The sequence below is a fragment of the Pongo pygmaeus genome, chromosome 5 (assembly GCF_028885625.2).
Source record: "Pongo pygmaeus isolate AG05252 chromosome 5, NHGRI_mPonPyg2-v2.0_pri, whole genome shotgun sequence".
Classification (NCBI taxonomy): Eukaryota; Metazoa; Chordata; class Mammalia; order Primates; family Hominidae; genus Pongo; species Pongo pygmaeus.
This window is the reverse complement of record NC_072378.2, coordinates 55445478-55471747: the sequence shown is the minus strand read 5'-3', so window position 1 is coordinate 55471747 and position 26270 is coordinate 55445478. Positions and strand designations below refer to the sequence as shown.

Sequence of the window (26270 nt, the reverse complement as noted above, 5' to 3'; positions counted from 1 at the left end):
GAAGGTAGAAGCAATATTTGAAGAGATGCTAGCTGATTTCCAAAACAGCAGGAAAACCTTAAGGCACAGATTCAAGAAGCTCTATTATGTCAAGGAGAAAAAAAAATTTAAAAAGTGTTCCCCTAGTTACATCATGTTAAAGCTATTAAAAATGAATGACAAAAAGAAATCCTTAAAAGTAGACAGAGAAAAAATATATACCTTTAAATCAGCAACAATAAAAGTCAGAAGAGTTTACAACTGAAACTATGAAAGCCTAAAGATAAAATAACTCAAAGTCACTGAAGTGCTAAATAACAACAATAATAATAACAACTTTTATTCCATACCACGTATAAATTATCTGGAAAAAGGAAGGAGAAATAAACACATTTTTTAAAAGTTCCAAGAGGATTCATTGCCAACAGACTGGTACCAAAAGCAATCCTAAAGGGAATTCTTTAGGAAGAAGGAAAATTATCCCACATGACAGAATCTTAACAAATATGGAATGAACAGCATTGGCTAGAGTGAATATGTATATATAACTAATGAATATTGACAACTTAAAACAATAATAAAAATATTTTGGAAATAAAACATACATCGAATTCATGACAACAATGACCAAGATGCAAGAGAGGCATTAGTAGAATTAAAGTGTTCAAAGGTCCTTGTACCGTCTAGATTGTACTAAGAATACTAAATTCTAATACAGCTTAAAATGTCAAGAATGTAAATTTATATTATATTATTATATAAATAACACACAACAAACAAGCTCATAAATGAGGAAACTGAATAATAAAACCTATGTGAATGATCCTACAGAAAAAAACAAAAAAAAAAAGGAATGAAGAACAGATGGGGTGAGTAAAAGAAATCAGTAATTACATGTTATATACTAATCATACCAATTAAAGGACAAAAGGTGGTTAAAGTTAATTTTTTTAAATATAACTATATACTGTTTATAAGGAACATACCATAATCATACAGAGAAAAGTTGAACATATAGGGATGAAAATATATACCATACAATGGATAGTGTGTGTGTGTGTGTGTGTGTGTACAAAGACACATCAAATACATATATACACATTTTATATATACACACATATAAAATACTAATTTTATAAAGTTAAATAGTTATGTAATTTCAAATTGAGTAAATTATAAAGAAGTTTTCTAGGAGATAAAGAGAACTGTTTCAAAACAAAAGAAATTTCTATGTACCTAAGAAGAGTCTCAAAATATTCCCTTTAAAAATAAAATAATTACAATTAGTAATAACCAGCTCCATAACCATTGATAAAACAAGCAATAAAACAAACAAAAAAACCAAAGTGAAAATAAAGAGGACTATACAAGAATTAAAACTTAACCTAAGAAACAGAAGACTTCACCTAACAGCTATTGAATATATAATAGAGTCGTCCCTCAGAATACACAGTTCCAGGACCTCTGTATGTTCCAAACTGTGCTTTCTCAAGTCCTGCAGTCAATCCTGCAGAAACAGCATTAGGAAAAGTCAGCCCTCCACAGATGCGAGTTTTGCATCCCAAGAATACTGTATTTTTAATCTGTGTTTGGTTGTTGATTCAGAACCCTTGGAAAAGGAGACCTACTGTATTTGTTGAATAAAATCTACATATAAGTGGACTCATGAAGTTCAAAGTCATGTTGTTCAAGGGTTAATTGTGTTTTTCAAATTCTCATTAAACATTTACCAAATGCAACACAGGCTGAATCATAAAACATACTTTAAATATTGTCAAAGTACATAAGTCACACAGAGTAAATTATCTAATCACAGTATAATTCAAATAAAATTCAACGACAAAAAGATAAAAATTCGAAACGATTTGGAAATTTAACAAACACTTCTGAATAATCCAGCAACCAAAGGATCAATTAAAATTGAAACTAAAAGAGTTTAAATAATAATAAGGTATATATAAATATTGAATCTCATAAGATAAACCTAAAGCTATATTTAAAGAAAAAATTATTTTCCAATTCATATATTACAAACTAAAACACTGAAAATTAATAGTTCAAATATTCAAGAATCCTGGAAAAATAAAACAACGTAAAATAGAAAAAAGAAAAAGGGAATAATGAGATCAGAAATCAGTAATATAAAAAAACAACACACTAAATTTGAAAAAGAAAATCAAGAAACTAGTCACGAAAAAGAACAAACCTCCAATATGAAGGATGAAAAGATAACATCATCACAAATCCAACAGTCATTAATACAATGAGGAGATATTATAAACAATTTTATGCCAATCCATAAGAAAAACTCGGGTGTTCCTGTAAAAAATATAACTTAAAAACAGTAAAAACAAAACAAATACAAGAAAAAAATAGAAAATCTGAATGGCCTTAGACCTATTGAAGAAATTAAACCCAGAATTAAAATTAGACTCATAAAAAAGACTTTAAGCACAAATAACTTAATTGGCAAATCTTTCCTAATATTCAAGGTTGAAATCTTACACAAACTCTTCCAGAGAACTGGGAAAACAAAAAACAAAAAAAAACATCATTATGAGGGCAGCATAACCTTGATACTAAAAACTGACGACTACAATTATAAGAAATGAAAACTACAAGCCAGTATTTCTTCTGAACATAAACAGAAAATGCATAAATAAAATACTAGCAAATATAATCTAGTTTTATATAAATAAAATATCACAACTAATTCAAATGAATTCCAGGATTGCATTGGTGATATATTTCTAGAAAATCAATTAATGTAGCTTAAGATATTACCAGAATAAAGGAGAAAAATCATACGACATGATAAAATGATAAAAACTCTTTAGGAATAGAACTTCCTATATATGACAGTTTCTTCTTATTATTATTATTATACTTTAAGTTTTAGGGTACATGTGCACAACGTGCAGGTTTGTTACATATGTATACATGTGCCATGTTGGTGTGCTGCACCCACTAACTCGTCATTTTGCATTAGGTATATCTCCTAATGCTATCCCTCCCCCCTCCCCCTGCCCCACGACAGTCCCCAGTGTGTGATGTTCCCCTTCCTGTGTCCATGTGTTCTCATTGTTCAATTCCCACCTATGAGTGACAATGTGCGGTATTTGGTTTTTAGTCCTTGCGATAGTTTGCGGAGAATGATGGTTTGTATAGCAAGTATTGTTTACATTTAACATTATGTTAAACATTGCAATGGAATACGTACCCAATGTATTAAGGCAGTCAAAAGATTTGAAAGTTACGTGGGTTGGAAAAAGAGAAAAATAAAACTACCATTATTTACAGATAATGTATCTAGAAAATCCAAAATAATCTATATATAAACTATTGGAATTAATAAGCATATCAATCCAGTCACTGGACCCAATGTCAATATACAAAAAATATATTTCCATATTAGTAAAAAAGAAAAAAATTAAAACAAAAAATTAAAATATTTCCAACAGGATCAAAAATAACAAATAATTAGGAATAAATCAAACAAATGATATGTGAGACCTATACACAGAAAACAACAAAATTGTACAGAACAAAATTAAACATAACTTAATAGAGGAATATACCTTGTTCCTAGATTAGAAGACTCAATATTGTAAAGTTCAACTCTAGTCAAACTGTTCTATAAATGCAGTGAAATCTCAATCAAAATCCCAACATTTTTTTTTTTTGGAAAGTTGACAAGATGATTCTAAAATTCCTACAGAAAAGCAAAAGATTTAGAGTAGCCAAGGCAATACTGAAAAAAGAACAATACTGGGCCGGGTTCGGGGTGGCTCACGCCTGTAATCCCAGCACTTTGGGAGGCCAAGGCGGTTGGATCATGAGGTCAGGAGATCAAGACCATCCTGGCTAACTAACACAGTGAAACCCCATCTCTACTGAAAATACAAAAAATTAGTTGGGCGTGGTGGCGGACGCCTGTAGTCCCAGCTACTGGAGAGGCTGAGGCAGGAGAAAAGCGTGAACCCGGGAGGCAGAGCTTGCAGTGAGCCCAGATCTCACCACTGCACTCCAGCCTGGGCGACAGAGCTAGACTCCGTCTCAAAAAATAAAAATAAAAAAAAAAAATACTGGAGGACTCACTACTAAATGGAGAGGCTTACAGTAATAACCAAGACACTGTGGTCTTGGCACAGCAATGATAAATAAATCAATGGAATTAGAATAGAGTCCAGAAATATAACCATATATAAGTGGTCACTTGAGTTATGACACAGCAGTAACTGCATATTCATATGGAAATCAAAATGGACCCTGACCTCACATCATATGAAAGACAAAATAAAACACCTAGAGGTCAATTAAGGATAACATCTTCTTGATATTGGGGAAGGCAAATATTACTTTTTTTTCTTTCTTTTTTTTGAGACAGAGTCTCAGTCTGTTGCACAGGCTGGAGTGCAATGGCGCAGTCTCGGCTCACTACAACCTCCATCCCCCAGGTTCAAGCAATTCTCATGACTCAGCCTCCCAAGTAGCTGGGATCATAGGCATGCGCCACACACCCAGCTCATTTTCTTTTTTTTTCTTTTTTTTTTTTTTTAGACAGGGTCTTGCTCTGTCACCAGGCTGGAGTGCAGTGGTGCAATCTCAGCTCACTGCAACCTCTGCCTCCTGGATTCAAGCGATTCTCCTGCCTCAGCCTCCAGCATAGCTGGGACTGCAGGCGCACACCACCATGCCCAACTAATTTTTGTATTTTTAGTACAGACGGGGGTTTCACCATGTTGGCCAGGATGGTCTCGATCTCTTGACCTCGTGATCCACCCACCTTGGCCTCCCACAGTGCTGGGATTAAAGGCGTGAGTCACCATGCCTGGTCTTTTTTGCATTTTTAGTAGAGACAGGGTTTCCCTATATTGGCCAGGCTAGTCATGAACTACTGGCCTCAAGTGATCTGCCCTCCTCGGCCTCCCAAAGTCCTGGGATTACAGGCATGAGCCACTGCACTCAGCTGCAAATATTTCTTTGATAGAACACAAAAATAGCTAATCTTAAAATAAAAGATTAAAAAATTGGGCTACATTGAAATTAAGAATTTCTATAAATTAAGAACTCCTGTTAATCCAAAAAAAAACCATTATCAGAGTGAAGAACTAAGCTATAGAAAATATTTGCAACATGTGTCTGACAAATAATTCATACACAGCATAAAAATTATTACAAAGAAATTTAAAAAGAAAAATAACCTAGTTTTAAACAATCGGCCAGGTGCGGTGGCTCACACCTGTAATCCCAGCACTTTGGAAGGCCAAGGCGGGCAAATCACCTGAGGTTGAGAGTTCGAGACCAGCCTGACCAATATGGAGAACCTCCGTCTCTACTAAAAATACAAAAAATTAGCCAGGCATGGTGGTACATGCCTGTAATCCCAGCTACTCGGGAGGGTGAGGCAGGAGATTCACTTGAACCTGGGAGGCGGAGGTTGTGGTGAGCCAAGATTGCCCCATTGCACTCCAGCCTGGGCAACAAGAGCGAAACTCCATCTCAAAAAAAAAAAAAAAAAAAAAAAAATTAAAAAAAAAATCACTAAAAAATCATGGGTCCTATGACAAAATGAAGAATATATCTCATCTTAAAGAGCAGGTATAAAGTGACAATAATGGCCAGGCGAGGTGGCTCACGCCTGTAATCCCAGAACTTTGGGAGGCCAAGGTGGGTGGATCATGAGGTCAGGAGATAGAGACCATCCTGGCTAACACGGTGAAACCAGTCTCTACTAAAAATACAAAAACAAAAAAATTAGCCAGGCGTGGTGGTGGGCGCCTGTAGTCCCAGCTACTTGGGAGGCTGAGGCAGGAGAAGCTCCCGGGAGGCAGAGCTTGCAGTGAGCTGAGATCGTGCCACTGCACTCCGGCCTGGGCGACAGAGCGAGACTCCATCTCAAAATAAATAAATAAATAATTAAAAAATAAAGTGGCAATAATACAGAGGATGACTGACTGATGTCTGGTAAGGGAATCAAACAAAGCTTTCCCAAACAAGTATAATTTAACATGGATTTTAAAAGATGAATTGGAGGCAAAAAGTTGGGAAAGAATGCTCCAAGTGGGTAAATAATCATGAACAAAAGCAGGAAGGAATACTTCTACAGTGGAAGGCCCAGAACAGGCCCAGTAGCCCTGGAGTGGAAGTGATTGAGGGAGGCAGGAGATAAAGCACAAAGCCTCATCATATACTCCATGCTTATGAGTTGGAATCCATGTGGCAGATAACCAGGAATCAAATGCAATAATACTGGAACAAAAGCGTGGTTGTGAATGTTCAGTTGGTTTGCATGGAGCCTGCCTGGAGTGGTCTATCAGAGGTAATACACCATAATGGTAAGCCCAAGCAGGGTCTGTCTGAGCCCATGACCCAGGCTCAAATACCAGACCTGTCATTTTCTACTTCTGAAGCCTAGAAAAAATTATTTAACTTTTTTATTCCTCACCTCTAACTAAAGGGCAATAAAGGTATCTACGTTAGAGAACTATTGTGAAGATAAATGTGTTAATACATCAGTACATACAAAATGCTTCAAACACTGCCTGGCACACAGCATTAAACATTAGCTATTACTGGTGTCATTAACAAATGTATTTCTCCTTCCCACTAGAGAAGAAACATGATACAATAATCTTAGAATAGAAGTCCAGATGCACTATGCACAATAGCAAAGACTTAGAACCAACCCAAATGTCCATCAATGATAGACTGGATTAAGAAAATGTGGCACATATACACCATGGAATACTATGCAGCCATAAAAAAGGATGAGTTCATGTCCTTTGTAGGGACATGGATGAAGCTGGAAACCATCATTCTCAGCAAACTATCTCAAGGACAGAAAACCAAACACTGCATGTTCTCACTCATAGGTGGGAATTGAACAATGAGAACACATGGACACAGGGTGGGGAACATCACACACTGGGGCCTGTCATGGGGCAGGGGGAAGGGGGAGGGATAGCATTAGGAGATATACCTAATGTAAATGACCAGTTAACAGGTGCAGCACACCAACATGGCGCATGTATACATATGTAACAAACCTGCACGTTGTGCACAAGTACCCTAGAACTTAAAGCAAAATAATAAAAATAAATAAATAAAAAAGAATAGAAGCCTAGATGCCTGAGTGCTGTCAGTCCTTATGGTCACCAAATGGGTGACTTTGGACTTTCTCAATTTCTCATTGCCCAATTGTAAAAAGACTACATGATCACAAACCTCAGATTTTTTTTTTTTTTTCAGTAACTGCTCCAGAATTCAGCAGGTTGAAATACGACTACTATGACTCAGTTTTTTTTTTATGATTATAGATTTTTTTCAGCAGTGTATATTGGATTGATATTTAGCCAAATGACAATGTTTTCCCTTTCATGTTTATTTATTGCCTGTGTTTGAGTTCAAGGAAGAAAAAAAATCAAAATGTGATTATTAATTTGAAATTAATACAGCCTAAAGGAAAGTTCCCATTTTCAAAAGAAAATGTACAGTTACCAATTTTTCTTATCGATGATTACACAGAAACAGTTATGAGGCTTTCTTCATTTCTGAAGGAATGTTACCATGAGACACTCATCATATCAGCACTGGTATGCTAAGAGGTAGAGGGATGAGTAAGAAATGGGTGGAGGTGGCAGTAATGAAGGAGTATATTATCACTAATATTATTTACAATTGTCAGCACATGCTCTCAAAAGCAGACTGCCATCTAGTCAATCTTAGTGTTTTTAAATTCTGTGGGAGACACAGCAGCTCCCACTGCCCCCTATTTTGTTATGCCATTGCATTTCAGTACAAGAAATCAATTATTTTATTGTAAGAAAAATCCTAAGTGAAAAAAGACAGGAGGCAACTTTAAAAATATTATACAACATATGATCTCAAATATAACACATCTGAATCTTCTATTTCAGGGATTTATATAAGATATCAAAACACATACACATTCATTTGTGTATACATGCATTTCTCTATTTATTTAATAGGTAAGAAAATTTCTGACATTAGTAGCAGTGATTACCTCTACTGGGAGATTATGATCGTCTTTTCTTAAACCTTTCTTGAATTTTTCCATATTGCCTATAAGGAATGTATGTACCCTAATAATAAAAAATAAACCTTCGACTGGGCGCGGTGGCTCACACCTTTAATCCCAGCACTTGGGGAGGCCGAGGCGGACGGATCACAAGGTCAGGAGTTTTGAGACCAGCCTGACCAACATGATGAAACCCTGTCTCTATTAAAAATACAAAAATTAGCAAGGCATGGTGGCGCACACCTGTAATCCCAGCTACTCAGGAGGCTGAGGCAGGAGAATCGCTTGAACCTGAGAGGCAGAGGTTGCAGTGTGCCGAGATCATGCCACTGCACTCCAGGCTAGGCAACAAAGCAAGACTCCGTCTCAAAGAAGAAACCTTCTATACATACATTTGTCACATTAGTAAAACATATTTGCTAATAAATATTTTGGAGGCATTTTATCTGTATCATATTTTTGCTACTTTAAAATTTCAATAATTGTCTCTATAATCCTGATACTTAAAGAGTAAACAGGTGGAAAAAATCCAGACCCCATATAATACATAGATCATTCGGGTGATGCCCATAAGCACACATGATTTCTCCTATATATTTCCTATGAATCTTTTACCATATCCCTCAAATATTAGACTTTAAATCACTTGAAGTGGGTTTTTCTCCCCATCCGTATGAATTAGCAGAGTGCCTTGCACATAGCTGGGACTCAATAAGCATACGTAGACTTAAACTATATGTAGATTGTTAAAACTTTTTTTGTACAGAAATAAATTTTATTAGCTTAAAGTCAGATGATTAAGACATCTTAAAAATAGCTTTAAAACAAAAAAGCACTTTCCTTAAGATACAGAATTAAGTAGTTACATTTACATTCTATTCTAGTAGGAAATTGAAGATATATTTTCCCCTTGAAAAGACATTTTGTTTGCTATTGAATGTCAGCTTCAGCCTATTGTCAGCTTGTTGATGACCATTATCCCAATGCCTGTTACAACCTGTCTTACATTCTTCTCTATGTGTTAACTAACCAAAACACAATATTAATATGTCCAAAATCAGATTTAACAACATCACTGTCACTAAAAAACATCTCATGACTTCCCACTATTCTCTTCCACAAGGTTTGATCAAAGGACCTTCACAATTTGGCCTTAATCAACCTCTCTCAGCAACTCTGCCTTCCTTTTTTTCCACCCTACTCTACTTCTCACACGCTCCCCTGTTGTCTGAAAATGCCCAGCTCTCCACCATACATCTCCTACTTATCAAAACTACCCATCCAAATGGCCTGCTAAAAAAAGGGACCTCCTACGTGACCCCTTCCCAGTTTCTCCTTCTTCCACTCACCTGACCCAGCATAAAGGAATTGCGAAATAATTGCCTGTAAAAGTTTGTTTGAAAAGACTAAGTGTTGGGAGGTTCTGCTTCTCAGCAGGGTAGATAATCTCCTGTTTTATTAGGTCCTGGGACAGCATCTAATCAGTCATGTTCTTATCTCATATTCTCTATTTACCCACTCCTTTGCATCTGAATCTTATCCAAGTTACTTACAACTAGGTCCTCGGGGTCAGGACTATTCTCCAAGTCAGTCTATTTGGGTTCCAATGTGAACCCTCATCTAGAGATACTTAGACATGTGTGTTGCCAGATGTCAGTGACTGGGGTTACGGATCAACCATCCAAAGGCTATGGTGAAGTCGTAACTTAAAAGTCCCCTTAACTCAGTCTCTACGCCTGCTTCCTGATCCCAACTTTGGGGCCTCTGACACCAACCTCAAATGACAATACCATCACTCCAACTGCTCAGGCAAAATATGTTGAAGTCATCTTATATTGTTCAACCTATTTCACATCCCATGTTTCTCGACCTTCAAAATATACCTAAAAACTAGCCATTGCTGCCACCATCTGACCATCTAAGATACCATCACCCCACATCTGAATTATTTTAGTAATATCTGATATGCTCATTCTTAGTCCCCTACAGTCAATTTTCAAAATTACAGACACAAGTATACTGTTAAAATACAGCAGGTTTAAAATTGATATCTCTCTTTTGCTCAAAATTCTCCTGTAGATTCCTAATTTACAGGAATCATAGCCAAGTTCCTTAAAATGGCCAGTGGGGATCCCCAAGATCTAGCCTCCATGTTTCCTCTCTGATGCATCTTCTACTCATCTCCTCTTTGCTGTCGGGTCCAACAACTGGCCTCTGCTCTTCTTCTAAAAAACAAGAAAGCTTCCCCTATGTCTCCTGTGTTCTGCCCACAAATACATGCATAGCTTATTCCTTCTTTTCTCAAATCTTGGCTGAAATGTCACTTTGTTAAGGCCTACTCCAAGCACCCTATTTAAAATTGCAAACTACCTTCCACCACTCTCAGCTCCCTTTACTCAACCATATTTGTGTTTTGCTTCTTCCTGCTAGCACTCCTTATTTATTAGTTGATTATCCCCATTTGTAGGTAAACTTCATTCAAGGGTAGGCAGGGTTTCTTTGGTACTTTAATCACCTATGTATTCTCAGAACTTAGAATAGTATCTGATACATCATTGGCACTAAAAAATAATTGCTAAATGAATAAATGGCCTGCAATACCTTTAACCTATAAGGTTGGCCAAAGACTTACTGATTTCTCTCATAGCTGAACCCAGCAGAGGCCAAAAGACAACTTCATTACCTGATTCTCCTTTTCTTCCTGCTTCAAATTTACCTTACCTTTGAACTCAGAAACGCATTTCCTTTCAGTGCCTCCTGGCCTGGTCTACATTCTAGGTACTAGCACCTCATCTACTTATCATAAACTTTTGTCAGTTCCAGGTGAGTGACTTCTGACTTCTAATAACAACCACATGATACCTTTTACCTGACTCATTTAGAAATCAATGCTTCCACATCTACACCCACTGATCTCAATCTTAGACCCTCTCAACCAGGTCTTCAAACACCTCCGATTAGGAATATGTAATCTTTACCACTTTCTAGTTATGATCATTTTGGTTTCATTCTGCTTCATTACCACTGACCAACCTACCACATGAACGCAGTATTTTTCATCAGTAAAATGTGGATTAAAGGACACATTTCACAAGGTTGCTATGAAGGTCAACTTAAGATAATGCATGTAAAGTGCTTAGCACAGTGCCTAACATGTAAGTGCTCAATGCATGTTACCTGATATTGTTACTAAATTGCATAATATAAATTCATTACTCAAAATCAGATGTGAGTTCCAGTCCTTAAGATAAAAGTCACCCAATTTTTTTCAAGATAATTTGAAGAGTGACTAGTTAAAGAAATCAATAATTGATATAACAATATATGCCACATGATGGATCTGTAGCAACTATAAGACAGCAGGCAGAATCCTTAAAATGCCAAATGTCAGTGTGTCAAAATGTCAGCACTCATCATCTCAAAAAGGCTCCCATGGCAAACCTTCATGACTTTTTACATCTCATTGAGAGGACAGACAAGTAAAGTAATATCCCCTTATTTTCGTGAAAGTTAACTTTTGATAAGATGCCTCAATGTGTACCTAAGGTCCTAAGCTTATCACCTCTATAACAAATACCTAAAGAATGCCTTAAGTCAGGGTCAAGTTATCTCTTCTTCCATGTTCCTTTCATTCCCTATTGGAATACCATCTGCCCTTTCTCCTTTGCAGAGTTTTTGCAGTTATTTTTGTGGCTTAGCCCTGAAGGCATTTGAGTGTGTAAAACTGCTAATTTCTACCCCTCTGGAATTTAGGTGTTTAGGCATTAGGAATTCTCAGTATTTTATGACAAGGTTTTATGATGACAATTAGCTTTGCCATTCCAACAAACTACTAAAGGTGTATCATCAGAAAATATTACACATTTCAATAAGTAACTGTTTGGTTTTTATTTTAAACCAGAGACAGGAAAGAATGAGTAAACATAAACAATCACAAAAAATAAACATTCTACTTCAGAGATCCCCAAATATATGGAACTACATTTTGTACCATAGTCAGTAACACTACCTCAAAGCTCAGAGGACTATACACACCATGTGCAATACCTACAAAAATTGTTTCTCACAGCTTATTTTATATATATATATATATATAAAGAGAGAGAGAGAGAATTTAAAATACTAAAGAGTAATAGCTGAGTAAAGGAAATAGTCTCAAAAACATTTCTCCCAATCAGATAAATTATATGCACTCCAGCAGGGTGCGGTGGCTCATGTCTGTAATTCGAGCAATTTGGGAGGCTGAGGTGGGTGGATCATCTGAGGTCAGGAGACCAGCCTGGCCAACGTGATGAAAGCCTGTCTCTGCTGAAAATACAAAAATGATACGGGCGTGGTGACGGGTGCCTATAATCCCAGATACTAGGGAGGCTGAGGCAGGAGAATCGCTTGAACCTGGGGGGACAGAGGTTACAATGAGCCAAGATTGTGACATTTCACTCCAGCCTGGGCAAAAGAACAAAACTCTGTCTTAAAAAAAAAAAAAAAAAAAAAGAAATACATATATATACATATATATATATATGCACTCCTAAATAACTTACATTTTAAATTATTTCTTTCCAACTATTAATAGAGGTATTGGTTAGTATTAGCAACGCAAAGACTCTGCTAAACTTACTGACACCCATAAGTAACTGTATTTTTTCTTTTTAACGCTAAATTCTTTTCTCAGTTGTCAATTTTTAAATAAAGTCTCTTAAAAATACAAGTCACTGAGGATCCTTAGACTTTACCTGATAATACACTGCAGAGTAAAACATCTGAAATTTCTAAGTTACTGATGACTTTGGTGTGCAACCAAATTGGAAGTCTCATACAATGATTTCATTTTCATTTTTTCATACTTTTTTAATTTTTTGCTTCAACAAACGTAAAATAGATACGGAATGTGTTGTCTCTCTGTAAGGCACCATGAGTTTGTTAAAGACAGAGTACTGCCATACAGACACAGCAATTGTTGGCAGGATGAAGTCAGTGCAATTTTAACCAGATCTCTTTTTCTTTCTCTCTCCTTCCCTCCTCTCCTGTCTCTTTCCCACCTTCTTTTCTCTCCCTTTCTTCCACCTTCCCTCTTCCCTCTCTTTCCCTCCATCTGTTCTTCCCTCTCTTTCCATCCTTCTCCTCTCATGCCCTCTCTCTCAAACATACACACTCAAACATAAATATATATTATATTAACATGTAATGCATTTTATTCACAGAAGAAATGTTCAACTTAATGTCCCAGGATAGTAATGTCATTAAATTTGACTAAGCAAAATATTATTTCCAAGAAGAAATCAATTTTGACTCAAATTCAAAGAATGACAAAATTCACAGTGAGAGTTGGGACAGGGATAGGGTAGATAGGAAATTCTTAATAAAAATTAGGAACATCAGGACAGAGAGCATTCTAGTCTAATGAAGGCACAGATAAACATATAAATATCACTTAGCTGGGCAGGACATGGTTGCAAAGGAATGCAGATGGAAGTAACATATCACGACACAATAAAAATCATTTCTATCATGAACTAATTCAGCAAGGAATATAACATATCAAAATAATCCTAAGTTGGTAAGCAGTATTAGAGATTTGGATAGGAACACCAGATTTTAAAAATGTGGAAACATTTTTGCTTCATATCTTTTCCTAAATAAATGAAGAAACTTGAGGAGGTACAATGATTTGTTTAATGCCACACTAGTTAGAGTCCTGGTGACAAAGTCTCTATTCTAGTTCTACTTTTATAATATCAGCTCACTCCCAAGAAGATCTCCCATCACCTGTTCATCTTCCTCTTTGCATCTGTGGGGCCAACTGATGGTTAATATTTCTCTATATTACTAATACCTCCCAAGGCCATAACAGACACACCCAGGAACAGTGACTCAGTAAGAAACCAAGCCCTGAACTCAGGTAATGTGGTACAGAGCGCATCAGGAATTACTCTGTCCTAATTCTCACTAGACTTTGCTTATGTGTCTTGATCCCGTATTTCACAAGAGTAAGATTCACATCTCACAAAAAAAGCTAGCCTAGAATTAGGAAACAGAGATGCAAATAACATTGTGGTTAAACATTCAGATATTCAAGACTCTCAGAAGTTATAACTTTGTAAATACGTACCACTGAGTGGCTAGGAAAAAAAAAACTTTAATGAAAGAAGACTTTTTTAAGTAATTAGAGGGGATGTTTTCATAAGAGGAGTTCACAGTAATTAGGAATATGTGCATATATCATCTTGGGAACACTGCTTGACAGACAAATAATTACCTGGGAAAAGTCTGGCTAGACACTTATCAGACTTTACAAAGTAAAGTCTGACTAAATGTAATTATGTCAATCACAAAGTGAAAAATTGAAAGGGTTTTAAAAAAAGAATCAGTAAATTAAAATATGTCCCTTTAGGGCACAAGTAAGATATTATCTACAACTGAATTTTCCCAAAGGAAAGTTCTCAAACAAAATAAGCAAACATACAAAAGAAAGAAAGAAAACAAAACAAACAAACAAAAAATCTCTAATCAATTTTTAAGTGATAATTAGCAAAAATAAAATTAATAAGAAAAAAGTATAGATTTTTGAAATACTATAAAGATCACATTCTGCTTATAAAAGCAAAATGATCAAGAGCTCATTTAACTATATAACTTAAGCTAGAAATGAGAGCATATAAATTACTGAAATTCAAAAACAAACACAAAATGTTTCACCTCTTTCCAGTAAAGAAAGTTGAGATTGAGAATCATTTTTAATTCCTTTCATAAGAGACTGGAAGGTTAACTTGGTGCTTATAATCAGACTTCAAATGTTTGGGCCTTTAAGCAGATAATTTTTACATTCTTTTCATTAGTTTAAGATTTTTCCATAAAATGGCATTATTTTCACAAGTACCTTATCTCAACTGCAAACACAAAAGTGAAAATGGATTTAAATTCTTATCTGAGATCTTTTCCGGGGTTCTGTTTTGATGGTTTCTAGTCCTACTGGTTTGGCTTCATATCTCTGTAGAGTTTTACAATGTTTATTACCAAAAGATTCTCCCTGAGATATTTGGAAGCAAAAAAAAAAAAAAAATTTATCCATTAAAATATACATTATCCAAACACTTTATGAAAAAAAAGATCATCGCTTTACAATGCCATGACAATTCACTGAGTTACCAATAAAGATAAATTACCCTCTGAAAAAAAATCAAAAACAGAAAGCTTATCCTGATGACTATTAGGCTCCCATTGATTCTGAAAGATAATAAGAGCATGACATCTGTTGAGTAAATGATAGTCATGAAAACCACATTTAATCTTTAAAAAGCAATGTGTTCTGGTAAACTTTTATTTCATATTTGTTCTTTTAAAAATTCTTCACAGGACCATGTCCAGTTATAAGCTAAATAATCTTAATTTTTAAAAAATGGGGTCAATAACTTTTTTTCCCAGAGTACTTAATTCTTCAAAAATCTTTAAGTAGACACGGTGACATATGAAGAATCTTCCAAAATAATTGAGAAATACATATTCCATGCAAAGATAACCAATTTGACTTCAATATTTATTGCATCTGGGTAGAAACTAGCACATTCCCTAACACCTTAAAAAATAACAGCTGGGTGTGGTGACTCATGCCTATAATCCCAGCACTTTGGGAGCCTGAGGCAGGAGGATCACTTGAGTCCAGGAGTTTGAGACCAGCCTGGATAACATAGGGAAACCTCGTCTCTGTGTTAAAAACAAAAAATAAAATAATAATAATAAAAAAAAAAAACCCATGTGCACCAAATCGAAGTCATCTGTTATAATTTATATTTGGCAGTATACTCAGTTTACAAGATCAAATAATTCTGTTATTTCAAACTCAACTTAGCTATAGCTATACAAGTAGAAAAAAAACACAATTATCTTTCTTATTTGTATGCCACACTGATTTTATGAAAGAGAAGCACACATCACATTACTGTTTTACAGTATGGACTTCAATTTCTTCAGCTCACTAATTCAAGTGGGAGTTCTCAACGGACAGTGACCGGGTAGAAGATATTACTTTTAGAGGCTCATTAAATACAAAGCTGCCATATTAGAAAGAAAAATACATCAAAAGATCATGACTAATGTTCAGTTCCCAGTAAGTGCTAGCCCAAAAATTTATGATATCTCCTGAATTAACATTTTCTGTCACAATAATGCAATGTCCCAAAGGAAACTAGCTATCACGCAGGGTGATAAATGCATTACTACTAAGTTACCACAATAAGAATCTTCATCTTCACTGATGAATTTTCAAAAATGAATTTAAATTTCCTGTTAACATTGTGCTTCAAAAGCATATCATGTCCCCAAACAAAATCAGCAAACATTAATACTTGATATTTATTATTTTGCCATTACAAAGACTCATATATAGCCTCAAATTTTGTACTGTTGCCTTACAAAATGCAGTTGTATAATTTATTCACAGAGCCTAAGATAGTGCTGTTTAAAAAAATATTCATGGCTCAATTCAGAAAACTGAATGACAGTTCAATTCATTCAATAAAAGTTTGGTCACTTACAGTGAGCCTGATTCTATAGCTAATTTTTAACAACTGGAATGGATTAGTACTTTATTTAATATAATACTGTTAAAGGAATTAATACAGCTGAAAAGACAGGTTATTTAAACTCAAAAGGTTTAGGGAAAAAAATTACCTCATTTTTACAAAGCTTGCATTTGACATTAGCTTCAGAACACTGTGTCTCCCTACATGATTGTTAGCCTTTTAGTTGCCTGTCTTGCAAACTGCCATGTCACTGAGGAATTCAAGGGTCTTATATTGATGTACTTCATAAAAGCATGCTCTTGCAAGCATTTCTGTGTCTTATTGGCATAGAAGAAAGCAATGTCATGCGTGTGTGCTTCCTAAGGTCCCTTTTAGATCTAAATTTTTGTATCACATAGTCATAACTAAAAAATGCACACTTTATAATTAAAAATGGTAACTTTTTGCCTATACTTTTTCTTTTTCTTTTTTTTTTTTTTTGGTGAGACAGAGTCTTGCTCTGTCACCCAGGCTAGAGGGCAGTGGCGCAATCTCAGTTCACTGCAACCTCCACCTCCCAGGTTCAAGCGATTCTCGTGTCTTAGCCTCCTGACTAGCTGGGACTACAAGCACCCGCCACCACATCCGCTTATTATTATTATTATTATTATTATTATTATTATTATTATTATTATTTTTGTAGAGAAGAGGTTTCGCTATGTTGGCCAGGGTAGTCTCAAACTCCTGACCTCAAGTGATTCGCCTGCTTCAGCCTCCCAAAGTGCTGGGATTACAGGTGTGAGCCACCACGCCCAGACTTGCCCATACATTTTAAAACTCTAGATTGAGCTTGGCAAAATTTTTTGTGGTCTCCCAAGTGCCTACCATGGTGCTGAGTAGATACAAAACTCTTAATAACTTTTGTTGCTTGATTAAAGAGTCCTACAGTTTTACTCAAGCTCTAAAATAAGATCTGTGAGATGTATAAGTCAATATAAATATTTGATAAAGAACACCAAAGCCTTAAAATGCTAAATATCTCAGAATCTGCTTTAGAATTTTACATTATTAGGTTGATTTTATACTGTTTCCACACAACTCAGGAAAATAGATAAGTAAATGTATGGTTTATTTAATAGCATAAACCACATTCAGAGCAAGAATTGGTATTCAGTCCTGTTAAGAACAAAGAAAACTTCACCATATCCACCAACTACTTCCTTTCAGAGAAGAAGAAAAAATTAGGTGCTTTAAAATTATGAGTGTCGAGTCATCTTATTCCTAGTCAACATACCTCAGTCTTCTGGGAGATCTCTTGAGTACATTATTAAGAAAAGGAAATCTCTTTCTTTAGCAGAGACCTAATGCCACTCTCTTGGATATATGCAAGATATAGGAAATACAACCTTCCTGTGTATCCATAGGTACATTTCCTAAAAATAATAGGCATGGCCTGTACATATAGATTCTTTTAGTAACATACATATTTGTGTTATTACTCTCTCTACTTTTCTACATGTTTCAAATTTTTCATTTCAAAATAGAAATGTTATTACCTTTCTTGCTTCTTTTATCATCTTCCGAATAGTTTCCTTTATCGTAAGTAGATGTGCTCTTGGTGGATGAAAAAGGAGATCTATATGGGTGCCCCCTAAGAGTCCGGGCATCACATATGGCCAGCCTAAGTCAAGATTTGGAGCTTCCACATCAGATTCAACAGGCCAGTAGGTCCCTGAAGATGAGGTATCATCACAGGAATCATCAGTACCATGTGCTGTGCTTTGTGCAACTTTCTGGACATTTTTCAAAATATAATTAATTTCTTCCTCAGCAAGAAAGTCTGATACTCGTTCCTGGACAAGAAATTCTTGGTATGCTTCTAACCCGTGTTCAATCAGAATATCAATGGCTACTCGATACCACTCCTTGTAGTGAGGCTCAATGTAGTTGTCAGATTTACACTCATCATTCAATGAGGAAAGCATTGATGAGGTCTCCATGCTTGCAAGTGTTTGCCTATGGCACTTTCAAATGTCCATTCATGCAGTGGTGAGAAGTATCTGGTATTTGAAAAGAAGAAAATCAAGATCAAGTTAAAATTCCGCAACAGAATGTTTTCTGATACATATCAACTATTGTTTTTTCATTTACACATTTCCATTACCAGAAGCTCAAAATGACACATATTTCATATCCAAAATGACATTAATAGCACCACAATTCACACATCTATCACAAATAAGCTATACAGATTTCCCTTAAAGATTGCTGTTGGATTTTCCTTTTCCAAGGTATCTCAATTTAAATTAAAAGAGAATTAGAAAACAATCAATGCCTACCCAGCCATTAATGTCTCCACTGAGTACCTGTCAGGCATACAGTAATATGCTAGATGTAATGTTAAGAGCACAAAACACTGGTCTTTCAGGAATTTATTAATTAGTTGAGGAGGCAAATTGTACACACAAAACATTAGTTACCACTTTGAAGAAAGCCATACATTGCTAAAGGCCAAAATGAGTAACCCCTATATTCAGTGCTTTAAGAATAAAAGCAAGGAGAGATCAATATGGAGCAAATGAGTTATGAACAGCCCTGAGCAAGAGGTGGGCTTCGGCTGGATCCGTAGCAATGAGTAAGAATCTGATCAGGTGGCAAGAAGAAATATTTCCATCCCATACAAGGATAAAAACATAAGCAAAATCACGGAAGAGATATGAGAGTTTGGTACATTCACTAATCATGAAGGAAGAAAAAAATTAAAGAAAAAAAAACCTGGCATGCTGGAAAACAGGTTCCTTTTACTAGGAGTAAGAGATAAAATTGAATAGACAAGATAAAGCCAAGAATAGAAGGACACAAAGTTTTGTGATTCAACAAAACTCTGTTTTAAACAATTCTGGCAGTAGCAGGGGACTAAAGAAGAGACAGGTAGCTAGGCAAGTGTTTCAGTGTTCAAAAACCCAGTGAGGAAGTGGACAGAGTATTCCAGAGATGGTTTAAGGAAGGAGCCTTGAGATTCAGTGACTTGACAGAGTATACGAGATGAAATTTAAGACATGAAAGATAACTCAGGAATTTCTCTTAGGAGTCAAAATCTGCCTACGCAGGCTCACATTCCATCTCTCAAAATGCCCACAGAATGCTCTTCATTCAGTCATTCAGTCACTACTCCACACTGTGTGAGATACTGGAATGGGCTCTCTCAATCAGATGATGGACTTTCCAGTCTTTTGAAGTCATGATCTCCATTGTGTGGATTCAAGGTACAGCTTTATGATGTGCTACAAGCATTAAAAAGATGACTTGATGACATATATATTTGTCAGTAACCCTGCCTTAATTTTAAATTTTATATTTTCCGCTTGACTCAGCCTTTGCAGTCTCAGGCCTACCAAAATTCAAATCTTATTTGGAGCATAGCCCAGAGAACCATTACCACTGAATAACTCCTTAGCTCAAAATATGGAACAGGAGTCACAAGCTAATCATACAAAGAAGTCTTGAAGAATGGCAATAAATTTTGCTGGGGAACAAGGATCAGAAAAGATCCCGCAACTAACAGAACTGAGGAGCATGGAACGCAAAGGGTGCCTCCATTTACCATCTTAGTGGAGACAATCCTGTTCCCATCTCTGGGCTCAGAAGTTTTAAAAAGAAAGTCTAACAGTACAGAAAGCCCAAAGATTAAATATGATACAGGAATAAAAATAGAACATGTTCTTTTCTGTCTTTTGGAAAGCCCTCAGCTTGAGTCATAATTTGATCCAAGCCCAGACGACTAGAACTATACCTGGATCCTAGGCTCCGCAATGCAGCATCTGAACTTTGGGGATGGCAGCATCTGAATTCTGGTGATGGCAGTCTTCCTGCCCTAAATAGTATAATGGTGAAGTTTTGCAAAAATATTCTCTTCTCCAAGAGAAAAAGGAAGAACATCTATCTTGCCTGCTAGTATAAAAGCTATCGCATGGGGAAATAAAATTTCTTTTGTTACCTAATTAAAATTAATCTATTGACATGTATGGGGATACATCCTAAAACTTGCATAAATTTCTCAATCATTCTAGGATATGTCATCTTTTTCCCAATCACATTTCATTCAAGTTCAGTGGTTCTCAAAAGGGAAGATTTGTCCCTCATCTGACAACATCTGGAGACATTTTTAAATAGAATCACTTGTGCAGAGGAGGGCTACTAGCATCTAATGATTAGAGACCCAGGATTCTGCTAAACATACTACAATGCATGAGACAGCCATCCATATTTAGAAATAATCCCACCCAAAATGTCAACAGTGCCAAGGTTGACAAATCTTCATAAAGTTGCTCACTTCATATTCATGATATCATGCCACTAATTAATAACTTTCAACATTCATTGAAGTTCTCTTTTGCACATAATGCTCAATTGTTAGCAAAAAAATGAATTAAAAAATAAGATTTGCATTCACTTAAAGGACTCAATCCTTATGCTTACAGTTTCCTAAGGTTTAGTAAAGTACAGTTTTCACTTGAAAATTCCAGCCAATGAAGGAACAAGTATCTGGTGATTACATGATAAATTACATCTGTAATTTGTAATTCTTAAGTCATCGGTAACTACTAGTTGTTCATAATCCAAGTTTCCTGCAAACTTATTCATTTAATTTTTAAAATGTAACTTTTGAATTCCTATATATGTGATGTTAAACACCTGTTACCTATTTGGAAGTTAAAATGCATAAAGTACTTTTAAAATACTACTTATTTCTGAGCTATACCTATGCAAATAAATATTTTGGAACCGTAAAAAATTCATTCTGGAACTATGTAAACTCTGAAATCACAGACCTCGAAAGGACCATGCAAACCAAACCAGGAAAACATAGATAAATTAATCTGAAGAAAAAAATGGAAATAAGAAGTGAAACTTATTTATAATTAATTACAATTATAGGACTAATCGATAGCCAGATACCACACAGAAAAATATACTATACAAAACATACAACAGAATGAACAATGAGGTTACAATATTATGTACAAGACTTAAGATTACTACTAAATATACTTTATGTTGTTCTGGTGGAGAGGCTATGTTCCAGCCACGGTCTAGAGATATTTATCATAAGAACTATTTGCATGGAATACTTGTGAAGGAACCATCTATAAATGAATTTTATCAGAGAACTACAGAGTAATGGCACTTGCATAGTGAGTATTGCAATAAAATATCACCTGTATTTAGTTATAGACTTAATAAAGCACTCTCAACAGTTCAATCCCTGAACATTTGGAGGGCTTTATTTGAGGACAAAATTAATTAGGTGTGCCTTTAAATATATATATATATAAAATAAGGCATTATTTTATTAATAACTATTAAAAACTCCCAGGAAGCATATTCTTTTATCATACACAGTAGAGTTAATGAGTAGAGAAAAAAAAAAAAGATATCACTATGCCATGTAAGCTGAGCAGACCATTAGGCTTATCTAACAGTTAAATGACTCATTTCAGAAAAAAAGTGGCCTTACAAATCCATGCCTCAAAAAAAATTAAAAATTGCATTTGATATTGAGGTTTAGGGTCATTTGTAGCAAGTGGAAATTCCACTGAAATTCTATAAATACAAAGGATATAAAATAAGTCATAAAAATTGATTTCAATTCATGGGCTGCTCTGGAAAAACAGTTTGGCAGTTTCATTTATAAAATGACACATGCAACTAACATACAACACAGCAACTGCACTTTGGTGATTTATCCAAGAAAAGTTGAAACTTATCCTGTATACAAATATTTATAGCAGCTCTATTCATAATAGCCTGACAATGGAAACAACCCAAACGTCTTTCAACAGGTGAATATTAAACTATGGTACACCCATACTGTGGAATACTACTTGGTAGTAAAATAAATGGCCTACTAATACATGCAACAACCTGGATGACTCTCCAGAGAATTATGCTGAATGAAAAAACACCCATCTCCAAAGTTTACATGCTGAATAATTCCATTTGGTTAGATGCTGCACTCTTAAAATGACAGTGGGAGAGGTAGATGTGGCTTAAAAAGGCAATCAGAGGAATTTTTGTAGTTATAGAAATATTCTCTATCTTGACAGTATCAATATCAGCATATTGGTTATGATACAGTATTATAGTTTTGCAAGACAGCACTACTGGGGGAAACTGGGTAAAGGATACAAGGAATCTCTCTGGATTTTTGCCCTCAACTATATGTGAAACCACAATTATCTCAAAGTTTAATGAAAAAAATCTTACTGAGGAGCAATGTCATGAGACTTAGATAGAAAAAAAAAAAAAACCTATAGCACACAAGATAAGAGTTCATCTGTAGGGTCAAATTGCCAGGTTAAAACTCTGCTTCATCAATTACTATGAAGCTCTTGGACAAGTTACACATGTCCACAAGCCTCTGTTTGGGCAGATGCAGAGAGGAGAATAACAACAGTCTTTATCTTCTTGGGTTATTTTAAGATAAATAAGATAATGCATTTTGACCTTATTATTATGATGATGATGATGACTATTTTATATGTTCACAATCTGCTACAGTATAATTACTATAAATATGTAATAAATTTGATAAGAGATTTTAAGATTTGAAAAGAGATAATGTTTTTTCATACCATTAGCAATATAATACAATTTGTAACTATTTAATCATCTGCAGTATATAACAACCAAACCTAGTCTCAGTTTGTTCCTGGTTTCTGACCTGAGAGAATTCATTGAATAGGCTTCTGATATAATAGGTCAGTGGGAGAATGTTCCAAAGAGAAATTACAACTTTTTAAAATCAAAAGTCCGAGGCTACAATTACCTAATGTACAAGCCAATAAACCAAAGTCAGAATTTTGACTGAAACAAATATAAAAAATATCACAGGTGCTAACATCGCTGCAGTCCATTTTCCAGTCTCTCTCTTAAGCTGTTTCTCTCCAACTATTGAATGCTTTATGAGTTGCACTACATCCTCCAACAGGATATGTTGAAGTCCTAACCTGCAGTACCAGTGTATGTGACCTTACATGGAAATAGGGACTTTGCAGATGTAATCAAGTTAAAATGAGGTCATATTAGACCAAGGTTGATCCTAATCCAATATGACTATATGACTTGTGTCTATAAGGAGAGAGGGGACACAGAGACAGACACAAAGACAGAACTGCACGTGACTACAGAGGCAGAGACTGGAATGCCAAGAATTGCCTACAAGAGCAGAGATAAGAGAAATGCATGGAACAGATTCTCCCCTAGAGCACTTCAAAGAGCATGGCCCTGCTGACACCCTGATTCCAAACATCTAGACTTCAGAAGCATAACAGAATATATTCAGCTGTTTTAAGCCAATATTTTTGGTACTTTGTTACAGCTGCACTAGGCAGCTGATGCAAATGTGTACAAAAATGCTTTTATTTTGAAACCTTCAAAATTTTAAAATAAACTTAAATTAACAAGTAAATTTACCATTTAGAAATGATTGGTTTTTGTAGCTTAAATGATATTGTTAAACTAGTTATCTGATATAACTTCAATATTAAGCAATTTTATTAAGAAATACTTTGCAAACTCTCATATATTGAGGGAAAAAATTCTTGAATTCGTTATTTCTTTCGGTAACTGACTTTATGATATGTATCAAAATGTCTGTCTACATAATGTAAGAAAATGTTTCATAAAGGATTGTTTCAGAGCATCCCTTTCATATAAAATCATTATCCATGGTTCACAACAGTTGAAAATCATATATCTTTTCTTTCTTCAGCTGTCAAGATTGTGTTTGTCTTCTCATTTGATTACCAGAAATTTAAGATGACAATTAAAACATGAAAGAAGTTTCTATTAAATTAAAAATTGACTATAATATTCAAGCTGTCAAGTGCAATTTGATATCTCATGTTGACATCCAAACTCATTAAAAGATTCTAAGCTGGCTTCATAATAATACTTATAACAACATGGCCCAATAGCGCAGATTACAGTCATCTGCACAGCATGATATTCAGCAGGTCACAGAACATATAAACACATGACGCACTCAGTCACAGAGTGTTGGGTGCAAACATCTCCACAGATGGATTACCAGTAGAATCACCGATCTTATCAAACTCATAAAAACAATAAACATACTTCCAATTCATTTTCTAAATCTCAAATGGGAATCCCATTTGCTCAATACCTAATCATTATTTAATTTCTTCAATTTACTTTAACTGGAGGGAGGGGATAGCAATATCACTTTCATACCAATATGATTCCAGGGTCTGTTTGTACTGGCTGCTATTTGCCTCCTTAGATATAAACTATAGGAATTTTAGATATCGGGGGAAAAAAAATACCCAATACATGTTAATGACATTAAAACACAATTATTCAATGTCATTTGGAAGCATTTATTGAATAATTCCTGTAAACAAATTCATTAAGAAAAAATAAACCATTTACAGAGAGAGCTTATACTGAATGCTCAAATTCCAAAGGATTATACATGGCTTAAAAATGCAAATAAAATTAAATTATTATTTTACCAACATCTAAACTGCAAGGCTATCCTGATAAAGTTGTGTCTTGTGCCATACCAAAGTGCTGTATTCTTGTTCTGGCCCTGATCAGTAATCATTTGGATGAATAAATAGAGACACATTAATATAATCTGCAGAAATCAACAAAAAACACACATGCTAGATGCCAAAACAGATATGTAAAATAGTGACAAAGTGGCAAAATAACAAATCAACATGAACATTATTAAGTTCAGGTGCAATAAATTTAGAGGTTTTAATTTATATAAAAAATTAACTACATCCACACAGGATTAGGCAGGGTTTGGAGCCCATTATGTCATGAAGAATAGTTGAAAAATTGGAACTTTTAGTCCAAAGAGAACACTAGGAGACGCACTAAAGGGTAGTCTTCAATTATATGAAGTGGAGAAGTAGAATTAAGAACCAAATGACAAAAATCACAGGTTGGCTCAGCGGCATAGTTGGTAAGATGGCACAGGTTTTGACCTCTACTCTGAAACTTATTGGTTGTAAACCTCAGTCATGTTATTTAAGGGCCTTAAGCCTCATGCTGCTCACCAGGAAAAAGGGTAAAATGACAGTACTGACCCCGAAGCATTTCTATGTGGACTAAATGAGACGAAGGCCCTCAAGTGTACACGTGCCATAAAAACTGCTAAAAACTGTTAGGTAATAATCTAAGATGGAGTTTTATTTAATAATAAAGCTGCATAAAAATAGAATTGGTACCTCTATTTTAGGTTTTTTGTTGTTGTTGTGTTGTTTTTAACTGAAATCCCTCTTTATGCACATAATTAAGCAGAGGACACATTTTTGGAGAGAGTCCTATAGGATAACAAGTTGGATTTCTGAGATATTCTTCATGTCAGAATTCCAAAATAGTATTTGTTTTGCCTGCTCAAAAGATCTGTGAGGTTCATAAGCTTGCTCAGCAGTGAGGTGTGTTGTGGTTTCCTACACCAGAGTGACAAGAACTCGCCTCCTACTCTTCTTGCCAGTTTCTCCAGAATCAGCCTTCAAAGTTCAGCTTCATTTATTTATTTTTTTGCACCAATAAAAAGTATTTAATTAATGAAAACAAAATGACAGGTGGGTTTTTTTTGTTTTTTCGTGTTTTTTTTGTTTTTTGTTTGTTTGTTTTGTTTTGTTTTTTTTTGAGAGGGAGTCTTACTCTGTCACCCAGCCTGGAGTGCAATGGCGCGATCTCGGCTCACT

General features: G+C 35.2%; 1 protein-coding gene across 3 annotated transcripts in view; it reads right to left on the bottom strand.

The window, feature by feature from the left end:
- The window catches only part of FAM83B (family with sequence similarity 83 member B), a 96831-nt gene that overhangs the window by 54580 nt on the left and 15981 nt on the right, over positions 1-26270 (bottom strand). For all 3 annotated transcript variants that reach the window (XM_054492659.2, XM_054492657.2, XM_054492658.2), the window contains exon 2: positions 18078-18581. In XM_054492659.2, coding sequence (XP_054348634.2) covers positions 18078-18521 — 444 coding nt within the window. In that variant the 5' untranslated portion in view covers positions 18522-18581. The remainder of the gene's footprint in view (positions 1-18077; positions 18582-26270) is intronic.